The sequence below is a fragment of the Elaeis guineensis genome, chromosome 1 (genome assembly GCF_000442705.2).
Source record: "Elaeis guineensis isolate ETL-2024a chromosome 1, EG11, whole genome shotgun sequence".
In the NCBI taxonomy this organism is placed as follows: Eukaryota; Viridiplantae; Streptophyta; class Magnoliopsida; order Arecales; family Arecaceae; genus Elaeis; species Elaeis guineensis.
Window position 1 is genome coordinate 167,482,948 of NC_025993.2, and position 11,755 is coordinate 167,494,702.

The following is an 11,755-nucleotide window of genomic DNA, read 5'->3' on the forward strand; positions in this document are numbered from 1 at the left end:
AAAATTTTTAATAAAAAAAATAAAATTTAATTTAATTATGAAACTTATCATCAATTTCAATATTAAAATAATCGTAATCTTTGAAATATTTATCGCCCACATTAACACTTCAATCGGCTAAAATCTGAATAATTTATATTTAATTTGATGATCAAAAATTGATAAATAATAAAATAATTAAAATATTCTTTGAAGCCGCGTAGTAAAATCTTAATTTAGGGCATCACGACAATGCGGATATTATGAATGGAAGGTCAACTTTGCCCCTCTCCTAACCTTTGCCATTCTCTCAATCCACCACGCTCTCAACCGTCCAAATAGGCCCAATACCCGCACAACCACCACAACCAGCCCCACTTCAGCTCGTAGAAAGTAATTCAGCAACCAAGAAACGTGCTCTTTCCAAGAGTGCCAGTTAGTTCAGCCGCCACAAGGTCATCAAGCACCAAGAGTGCTTGTTGCTTCAGCCACTACGAAGTCATCAACCACTAAAGAGCGACAATATGGCTACCAAAACTTAAAGTCTGTGACAGCTCAGAGGTCGTCATATGGCTTCTCTCGACATATATTCCATCTCTCTGCAAGGACAGTCTTTCTCATGAGCATTGCTAATTGTCACTGAAGGAGCTGTCTATTTTCTTTTTCTTTAATTTTCTTTTTATGATATGCTTAACATGCAAGAGGAGACGGGAGCTTGGCTCATCATTTGAGTGTCCATACATAGAAATCTAAAATGTACAGAAAAACACAAAGCCTCCCTCAACCCAGCCTTTCATCATCAAGTTTAAATTTTTCGGGAATCATTTTTATTAATGCAGAAATGAAGTCCGAGATGCACCAAACCATTCTAATGATATGTATTGATTCAGTAGATGTGGAGTGCACGTGCCAGGGAAAAGAAAAAAAAGGTATAAGAAGAGGACCTGTTAATGACACCAATATGTTCTTGATGTCTTGTCCCCTCCTTCCCCGTTTCAGGCACAAATATCTCATTCTATATTTTTGTTTTATGTGTTCTTCTAATAGATAATTGAGCTCGCAGGTCACAAGGCTTGTTGATGACCTAGAGATGAAAAAAATGGATAAAAGATAAACCGCAAGCATCATCGATTATGGATTTTGAGCTCATTAAAAAACGGATCCCAAAAAAAATCAAAAACAAAAAGAGCAAACGATGGATGTGCATATTTTCACAGTACATAAGAAAAAGAACAAATTTTTTAACGTCCAGGAGAAGCAGCTGTGCATCTCCGATATAACACAATTAAAATCACATTATTCATAATATAATTTGTTGGTCTAACAGCATCACAAACATCTGTCATCCAATCTCATGACCATAATTATTGTAATGAGAAACCAAGTAGAACACGAATGACAACCATGACAAATGTTTTGCATTGTTTTGGTCCAAAAGGCTTCACTTGGGATCAGCGAAAAATCTATTGATTGATGGCATAATCTCAGGTGCTTTATTGCGAACGAACCTTCTGAGACCATGCTCTGCATACTTCTGTCCTTCAGCGTAGTTCTCCAGCACTCCTGCAGCCCTGCCTTCCTTGCTGACCCTGGTAAAATCGCCATATGTATGGAAAAGAACGTCACCATATCTACGAGAACATAAAGGTATGAAATAAAAAAATGTAGCCATACGGTTTTTCAGATGCAGTGAATCAGAGAAAGGCCAAAGGCCAGATGAGTTGATTGAGACAGACTCTGAATTTTAATGATTACCGATACCGGTTCCATACAGAAATAAAAGTGCATTCATATATTGCAAAGATCTCTTGTATGTCCTTCATACATGCAACAAAAGGGTTGTGAAGAATACCATCTCAATGTATTACAGAATTTTCTCAAGCTTTGGATTTTTACATCACTAATATAGCTTCGAGACTTGGTCTTCATTAATTGTAGTATAGATGAAGAGGTGAATGCAGTTACGGAGTTGTGGAAGAATGTATTACTGAATTAAGTAGGATAAATTGAATGTTGATGGAATCATGAAGAGCTTAAAAAAAAAAAATCAAAATAAGTCAAAACTAAACATATATAACTAGCCATGACAACAGACTTGGTATGGAGACACCTATCAAGATCAATGAACAGAACAAATGAATGGAAAATCTGCACAGCATGCAAAAATGATGGGTGGGACTGCAGATTAGGACGTCTCCAAGAACACATAGAACAAGGAAGATCATCACAGCAGATGCAACTAATGTGATGTAAAAGCACACTCAGCAGCAGAAAATGATCAGTTTCAGGCCTGCTACTCATCAGCAGATAACAAATGGTGAAGCTGCCAGAGATGCTGAAAATTATATATATAACGACTACCTATATCAAATTCTTCTCTTTAGAATTAGAAACTTTACTTTTGTTAACAAATGTTCACTTATATTTTGCCGACAATATGTTATCCATATCCTGATGAATCCCTATATCCTGATTTATTCATATTGCAAAGTAAGGCTCCCCAGCATACATCAGAGTTTGATTTGAGAAATCCATGTTCATGCGACACTGGTTGCTGCTGTCTTTGACCTCATATATTATCAATTACCAACCAATCAGGTATTGGCAACAAAGTATAACACACATACTTTCCTAGAGTAGCTGCATTTGTACCCAATAACAAGCAGTCAAATGCTCAAGGCACACTGAAAGGCTGAGGTCTCTAAGAGCCTACATGCAAGGCACAACGCATGCCATGATCACAACAAGCCGATGCCCAGCAGCAGGAGCAACCACAGAGGTCAAAAGGGAACTAAAAGGGATCGGAAGGCTCTACATCTCAGACATCCACCTAGAGGTATGATAAGAAGATGCTGAGGAGAGATCATGATGACAATGTAAGTTAGGGTGATAGGCCTAGTCAAGCCAACTAGTAGAGCTAGTCAGGCAGCTTAGCAGGCAAGAAAATATTTTCTCAGAGCAGCAAGAAAGAGAGAATACTACAAATCCATAGGAGAGGGTAAATGAGGAGCCTATTCATTTGGATTCTGAGACCACTAAGCCCTTGGACAATCGATTGCCCAAACCATCTTGTGATACAAGCAATGATGCTAACAAATGTTTGAGAGATGATGCATCTAATGACCAAGGAGATAGTAGCGGACATGGTGGGGAAGCATATGACTCAACCACCTTATCCGAGTGAATTAACCAACAAGTCGCATTTCACTCATGCCACATAGGCTATGGACCGTGATGCATATCATAAAGCCCGCGAGGTTGCAATAACATATGAGAGACAAACCTCTCAAGCCTGTTCAAGTAATGATACTACTGTGGCTGATGATATAGCATGCAGAGTAGGATCCTAGATGTCTCCTGATCCTCATCGTACACCAGATTCTATTTGAATAGCTAGAATATGATCTATAAGTATATCCTTCATCTGAGGCATCATGCTCGAGCGGCTATCCTGCATAGCCTCAAACAGATTAGGGATCAGATTTTGCGGCCACAATCTTCCATCATATAAGAGAGAGATGGCTAGCCCAATATCAAATAGAAGATCAGTTTCCGGATGGCTATCCAAGAGGCTCAGATTATCATATACATAAGGAGGCAGACCATCTAAATTGAAGTCATGTCCAAGGTCCCAACTACGAACAGCATCCGATGTGTACGAGCACCATAGGGTATACAAGGGAGTAGATGCTGGTATTTTTCAATCTCAAAATATGCATTGCTATGTTTAATTATTACAAATATATGCTTAATTATTATAATTACATCCATTAAGCAATCATACAATCCGAGCACCATAGGGTACACAAGGGAGTAGATGTTGGTGTTTTTCAATCTCAAAATATACATTGCTATGTTTAAGTATTACAAATATATGCTTAATTATTATAATTACATCCATTAAGCAATCACACAATCTTTCAGGATCAATATGCAATAAAATAACATTAGAACACCCTTAAAATCATAATTTAAAATTTCATAAACCTTAAAATAACCTTAAAAATAAAAAAAAAAACAAAAAAAAATCATAAAAGTTCTGAACTGTATCAAACCGGTGTCGGTATATTAGTGTATCGATACTTGACCAGTATGGCCCATGGTATTGTAAACATTGGTACAAACAACAAATGGTGGCTCACTTGGATCTCAAGTTTCTTTGTAAATACCTGACACTTGAATTTTGGGGTGACTTCATGTATTTTTTTGATGTGATGGGAGCTTTATGAGAAAAACACAATAAGAACTTTGTGACTGTAGAAGATAAACTTTGCGACATCTTCTCCAGTGCATCTCTTTTACATGCATTGTTTGTTGTCCCAAGGTTCTAGCTATCTAGAATGTGAGTTCCTGGAATCGTATAGATCACCTTAGCTTAAAGGACAAAGAGATTTTAATAAACAAGATGTACAGCTTAAATTTTTGGAAAATATATAACAACCAATATATGGAGTTGTCACCTTTTGCGTCTTGTTTGGTTGCAAATAGGGGTGGCAATCAGCAGGTCTGGGTCGAGTTGAGGTCATATATCAAGGCTTATAGGGCGCGACCCAAACAGGATCTGACTTGCTAGTGGGTCAATCAAGAATGACCAAGCCAAAGCCAACCCATAACCTAACCACTAACCTATGGCCAACCTATCCACCTGTAATCTATTACAACAGAATTGTTAGATCAGGATCCAACAGTAGAAATAACCAACTTTTTGGAAATATTTTTTTAGTTAATTAAAACAAAGAAAGGGAAATTAACAGACAAGATTGCAATGGGGGTGGGAAGGGTGCATGGAGGGAGCTTGATAAGGTCATGGATGGTCTCGACGATGAGATCCTTGAAATCTATTGTTTGATGTGGATGGTGTCGGACATCTCAGCAGAGAAGCAGTGGCCCTACCATAGACATGAGGTGCTTGTAGATGGTGCTGCATGTGATAGCATTTAGGTTGTTCACCAGGTGGACCTGCTCCTTGATCCTCCGCATATCACCCAGATTCACGCACTAGCGAGGCAATTTTGCCACCTTGCAGTTGCAGAGATAGGACGAAATGATGAGATAAGGAAGAATGGGAAGAGATGGGTAGGGCTAGGGACCTTGAGCCCATGCTCCCATATCCTCAATCCACTCGTGCTGTTACATTTAGGCCATTGGATCATTATCCAATGACTCATGTTCACCCAAAAATTTATAAAAATAATATAAATATATGACAATATATTAAAATAATAATTATTATATAACCCTCGATCCAACAAGTTGAGAGGCCCTGACCTGAACCCAACTTGACCTACCATGTAGTTAGGATTGGCTGACCCATACCCCACCTGTGAACCCATACAAGTCGGGTTGGACAGGTTGGGTCCTGATTAGCTTGGATAAATAGGTTGGGTCAAAAATTCCCAGCTCTAGTTGCAAAATTTTTATAAAAGAAGAGATTTAAAAATTCATATTTCTCGAGATGTATAAGTAAGATGTAACCCTGTAAGAATTCTTGCTTCCCGTGCTTTTGGTATCTACTTTCCTGTTCATTCATACAATCTATTTGATCGTGCTTCTAAGATGAGATGTTGATGTCACGCTGAACTGTACATCTGTAGATGAATTCCGACATGGAAATGGAAACTGAAACTGAAACTGAAACGGCTATTGTTGGTAGGAAATTAGCTGCCTCAATAGTTTTAATGGTGTGCTAGTGGTTTTATGTTAGGCTCAGACACAGGATGGGTAGAAACATCCCTAGGGAATATTCTAGTGGTAGACAAGCATACAGGAATGGACATCTTCTTAGGAATTCACATTGGGGCACAAGAAATTGTGTCCATTGCCTTTATAAGGATGTTAAGCCCTTTCTTTTTTTAGCTGGATTACTCAGGAACTGTGGGCTTCTAAAGATACCATCCATGTGACTACTGAGGAACAATTGGCTATGTTTCACCACATTGTCGGACATAATACCAAGAATAGGGTGATTGGCATTGTATTTATAAGATGTAGGAAGACAGTCAGCCGCTACTTCAATTGCGTATTGAATGCTATTTTTCCATTCCAGAACTTTATGTTCAAAAGCCCCTTAGCTAGGTACATCCAGAGGTGGGAGTCCAACCCTACATACTATCTATTCTTCAAGGTAACTTGTATTTAGTTAGATTGCTCTTTGATTCACATGACTTCCCTTCCTTTACTATGTATATGGTAACCTTCACAGTATGGACCTAAAGTTGTTGCAGACTTCTGGATGATACACGCACGGATACTATGGTGCTTGTTATGGTCCCTGCTAGATTCCATGGCAAAAAGGGTCCAACCCAAAGTGTCCTAGCACCCATCAATCCCGACTGTATATTTACTTGCGTCTCTGCTGGATAGGAGGGCTCTGTGAATGATTCCATTGTTTTGAAAGATGCATCAGCCTCCCTCCTCTAGAGCATCTTCCTGTTCTCCCAGGTAAAATGCTAATACATGCCCCATCACTAAATTAGCTTTAGACTGTATCCTAAACCATCATTGGTCTATACAGGAAAGTATTTCTTGGTTGATGCAGGGCACACAACAATGCCTGGTGTCATTGCCCCATATTGAGGTACCCACCATCACTTGAAGGAATGCATGAGTCGATGACCAGAGAATGTGTTTAACCTCTGCCATTCCTCACTATGTTCAAAGGTTGAATGTGCATTTGGAATCCTAAAGAATTGGTTCAAGATTTTGACATCACATCCATTTTTGCCTTTCCCAACCTAGGTCAATACCATACATGTTTGCTGCATGCTGCACAATTTCATCCTTACTGTGGCGCGCTTGATGATCTTATTCTCTTATTGCCTGACGATGAGCTACTATCCTATGGCGCAGAGGTTGAGCAAGCTTTCTATTCTCAACCCAAGAGCTAGAGACGGCATAGGGATCAGAGTAGACAATGGAAAGCTAGTAGGAATCGCACAGTGAAGCACATGTGGCATTGTATCCTAGCCTTGCGGCTAGCAAAGGAAAGTGTAGTGAATTTACATTGAGTAATTCGGATTATGAGGACTAATATATTGATTTTCACCATATTTGATGTTATATTCTCAATATTCACTTATTACATGGATTATAACATATTTTGATCTTCTTGCTTTAAATTTTCTTGATTGTGCTTGGTAATTTTATTTGTAGATCATGCTTGTGCTATAATTTTGTTTGTTTATAAGATATGTGGATGACAAATGTTGTGATCTGAGATTGAACCCTTTGAAAAACAGTGTCCTATGGAGTCCACGGCAGCTTTCAAGGGAAAAATGGATGGAAAAGCTGTTAGCAAGGGAACCCCTAATAACTGATGGAAAAAGGAGAATGTCCAGTGTCTTATTGAGGATCTTGTGGAGATGGCACAACAAGGCGTGAAGGTCAACAGGGGCTTCAAATACATTGCCTTCAAACATTCTGCAACGGCTGTGAATGAAAGGTTTGTCATGGACGTTACCAAGGATAATGTGGTGAACTGTGTCAATTGGATCCAGAAGAGATATGAAGATATTAAGACTGCCATGCAGCAGAGTGGGGCTGGGTGGGATGATGATTTGAAAATGGTCACAAACCACTTGATGTTACAATAAACATTGATACTCAAGATGAAATACAAAATTGAATCCAATAGATAATTCGGAAATGGTGCCAGGCACCCGATAATATGATGTCACAACCTCCCCTCCTTGGAGGAGGGACAATGTAGCATTTCTCAATCCTTCTCTCTTAAATAACATTTACGTAAGACTACATCTCAAATCATGTCCAGCAACGAAATCCTTAACAGGGGAAAAAAGAGACAGAAATTTCCCCAAATACTACATACTTTCCATGGTCAAGTATGTATTTGAAGTTATATCATGGATCTCCGTTCTATTTGTAAAAGCTAGGAATAACTCTAAGAAGCTTAATATAGAGTTCTACTGAACTCCGAACCTATCGGTTCAATTAAATCTGCACTGAAAGGGGAAATAAAAAACTTCTAAGTTCTAATGGTGCTTCCAGATGCAATCAACTATGGACCTCCACTTGGACTCACATAAAGGCTTCCCGCCATGGAAAATAATCAATGTAATTTGCTAGGGAACCCATTTTTTTAGCCATCTTCGACCACAAGAACTGCAGATCTTCGAAAGATTTATGGTATAACACTGGTCCGATGCCTGATATCAAACTACTACCAATTGCAGATAGCTATTGACAAAAGTAATAACCATGGATGCGATCTGCAACCAGCATAACAATCCAACCAGTAACTAACCTCACTTCAGGATTGATGCAAATGTTGCGGACCAGCTGGAAGCCACAGATTCCCACAGCCACTCCGACCGCCGCAAAGAGGGGATAGACCTGGAATTTTTTTTAAAAAAAATAATCAAAACCGAAAACGTACAAATCATCGTAAAAAACTTAGGGGTAAAGGACCGGATATAGAAAAAAAAAAATCGGTTGCAATGAAGATCTCAAGTCCCGGTTCACAAATCATGGGAAAGAGAAAAGGAGATCCAAACAGGCGAAGAAAAGTGCGCGTGTGTGAGAGAGAGCGACAAGAGAGGGAGGAGGAGGAGGGAAATGAGGCATACCTCGGGCCTCAGCCAACGGTTAGCGGTCGAAGAAGCCATGGGAGGCGACGATCGACAGGAAGAGGAAAGGAAGCCGACGATGAAGCGAAGATGAGAGGACTTTGTTGACAGAAACGTTACGGGCAAGTGGTCCCTAACAAGCGGAGACCACAAGGAGTAGGATTATGTGACATGAGAAATTCTGCGCACCGTACGTGGTGCAGCAAAGTTGACTTGAGTACATTCCATTGACCCGCATAGGAAAATAAATAATGAAATAAATTTTCTATATCATTTATTTTTTTATTTTTTTTATTTTTTTATAAAATAAAAAAATAATATTATTATTTTTTAATACTTTATATCACTTCTTATCGATATATACAGCAACTTAAACAGTGTACGTAACTTTTTATGTCATTATATAATCTTCTTTTGCTTATTATGATATTTTGATATTTTATATGATATTCTAAATAATATATATGATATCTTAAATAATATATATAACTTTCTGATACGTTATATGATTTTTTATTAGTAGAAAATCATATAAGACATTAGGAAGTTATATATATTATTTAAAATATCATATATATTCACAGAATGCCATATATATGATTAAGGATGTCATATATATTTACAGAAAATCATATATGACATCAACCATATATATTGTTTAAGATGTCATATAAAGATACAGGAAGTCATATATACTGTTCAGGATGTCATATATATTCTTAGAAAATTATATAAGGCATTAAAAAGTAATAATATTATTCTTTCTTTATTCTACAGAAGAAAAAGATATTTTGTCAGAAAAAATTTAAGAAAAAATCTGGATAGCATTAAATATCTATCTTATTATTAATTGCACTACGTGATCTCATGTGATTAAATGGTACGCTTTTTTTTGCATCGGATGGCGGTGCGTAAAGAATTTCTCGAGATGATATTTGTGATTTAGCCTACTTTTTCAAGAAATCAAGAATGTCCATATCCATTCTATTTCTGTGACACAGAGGAACCGCATTATGGTACAATATATTGATCCTACCACATTTGTGCAGCTAGAAATATGATCTTCGACCTAGCTCGCAGGAGTCCAGCTAGGGTTGTGATTAGAGTCATAATTGATGTCGTTGACTTCGCACAAGTCAGATCTTTAAATGGGCCTTTGATAGTTGGAAAAATATGGGATTCCACTGCTACATTTTTTGCATCCCAGGTGCTTCACTTTTTTTAGAATCCCCCTCCTCCCATCTTCCTCAAAATCAACTTAGATGCTAGTATGAAGATAGAGAATAGTGTGATGAAGAAGGATTTGTCATTTGAGATGCGAGATTGATCATTGTTGTTGCAAGGGGTCATGTTGTTCTCTTTGACACGATGGTGCCGCAAGCGGAGTTGATCAGGGCAGCTTGGAAGGATCCGATCTATATATGCTATCTTCACCCTTGGTATGGATAGATTGATTTTGGGAGACTCCAAGACTCTACTTCGTTGTTTACAGAATCAATGCCTCTTGAAGGCTGTCTCCCTCTTCTGGATGATGCTTGAGCTCTTATTGATAGTGCTCTTATTGTCTGATCAAGCACATTTATAGAGAAGATAACAGTACAGTTGATTGGATAGCATCTTATATAGCTAAGCATATTGATAGTGTTATTTGGTCGACTATAGTAGAGTTTTCTCTACCTTCATGATTTGATTATGTGCAACTTTAACACATACATATGTTGAATCAATATTTAAAATAATATTCATAAAAATAATATTTTTTTATACAAAAAAGATAGAAAAATAGAATATTTGGATGGAGATAACGTCCATTTTCATAGTCTAGCAAGTGCCCAACACTAATCTAATCATTGCTGATGAATAAAAATTTTGAAAAATCTCAAAAGTAGGTGGAGAGAGAAAATCTCTAGATTATAAGCAAGAGAAAATCAAAATGAAAAAGAGGGATGGTTGGATGCCTTTTAACAACATCCAAGGATGATCAAATTTGGAGAATTTATTAGTTAGAATAGTTCTATCATGTATACCTTATACCATCCAATAACAAATCAGTATATCATTTATCATTAAAAAAAATATAATATTATCCAAACTTGATGAAAAATTTTAAATGAAAAAAATTTCATTGTTAGTTATGTTTGGCCAACTAATAATTTTTACTGTTTTAAATAGAAAACATTAACTTTCTTAGATAGTATATTGATTTGTTATTGAATGATACAAAATAGGTATGATAGAACTGTTCTAACCAATAATATTTTTCAATCTACTTTATAGCTCCACTTCGCCAACACCATCGTAATTTTATGATGCTTTATATGCATGAAAGGAAGGTGCTGACCCTTGAAGTCCCAATTACTAGCATCCGGACCTGAGCCGCGCAGATTATACGGTAGAAAATTTAGTTTGAAGGCCTTCCCGGCCTAGAAAAATGTTAAAGTAACCTTTTATGAATTATTAAAAAAATGACAGCTATCTGTGTGTAATATTCTCATACCATATGTCACACTTGTCCTCACATCATCGATTGCAAAATATTCTCAATTTAACTAGTACATACCTCAGATCTATTTTCTAAAAATATTAGCAAAAATAATATTTTTATTTTTATAAAAAATGGAAAAAGAGAAAAATTGGATGAAGATAACAACAATTTATGTAGTGTAGCAAGTAGCAAACATATAAGTCTGAATATTTCAAATAAATATAAATTTTATTTAGTATATGGTGTTGCAAAATTTTTTTGAAAAATCATAAAAGTAGGCGGAGAGAGAAAGCCTCGGGTCCACTGGGAAGAAAAAAGATCAAAATTTAGAAGGGGGATGGCTGAACGCCTTCCGACAAGGTCCAAAAGCAACGAACCTCGCCTGACTTCGCTCACATCAAAAAGTTTGGATCCTATACCCTCTGCCCCGGTACATACAATAAACAACTAAATCGCCTTTATTCGTTAGATCAGCGATCCAACGGTCGAGGAATTTGCTGATAGGAGGCCCAAAATAAAGTTCACCCATCGGTGCCCCATGTCAATCACCCAACGGCCGAAACACTCGTTGAATACCGATCACCTGTCCGTACCCCACACATCAGGACAGCCCACGCGTCTGCGGCACCGCGGGCGCGGTGCACTCGCGGTACCGAACGGTGCGGTGCATCGCGCGCGCCGTGCACGCATAATATGAGAGCGCCTA

At 37.7% G+C, this 11,755-nt stretch overlaps 1 protein-coding gene across 2 annotated transcripts; it reads right to left on the reverse strand.

Annotated features, from left to right (window-relative positions):
• Positions 1-1,200: 1,200 nt before the first annotated feature.
• LOC105060250 (uncharacterized) lies at positions 1,201-8,759 on the reverse strand. 2 transcript variants are annotated; one of them, XM_010943870.3, is made up of 3 exons: positions 8,565-8,759; positions 8,243-8,331; positions 1,201-1,610 (listed from the first exon to the last, which is right to left on the reverse strand). In XM_010943870.3, exons 1-3 carry the CDS (start codon positions 8,601-8,603, stop codon positions 1,421-1,423), a joined length of 318 nt encoding a protein of 105 aa, XP_010942172.1. In that variant the 5' UTR covers positions 8,604-8,759; the 3' UTR covers positions 1,201-1,420. The 2 variants fall into 2 exon arrangements, with proteins under 2 accessions (XP_010942172.1, XP_010942173.1); XM_010943871.4 differs by having other exon boundaries at positions 1,201-1,568; positions 8,565-8,757.
• Between the last annotated feature and the right edge of the window lie 2,996 nt (positions 8,760-11,755).

What these genes read in the sequence shown, in the direction of transcription:
- LOC105060250 (XM_010943870.3), bottom strand. Translation starts at nt 8,603, where the DNA reads ATGGCTTCTTCGACCGCTAACCGTTGGCTGAGGCCCGAG. An exon ending in ACCGTTGGCTGAGGCCCGAG is followed by an intron (nt 8,332 to 8,564) that starts GTATGCCTCATT and finishes AAAAAATTCCAG; the next exon opens with GTCTATCCCCTCTTTGCGGC. An exon ending in TGCATCAATCCTGAAGTGAG is followed by an intron (nt 1,611 to 8,242) that starts GTTAGTTACTGG and finishes ATGTTCTCGTAG; the next exon opens with ATATGGTGACGTTCTTTTCC.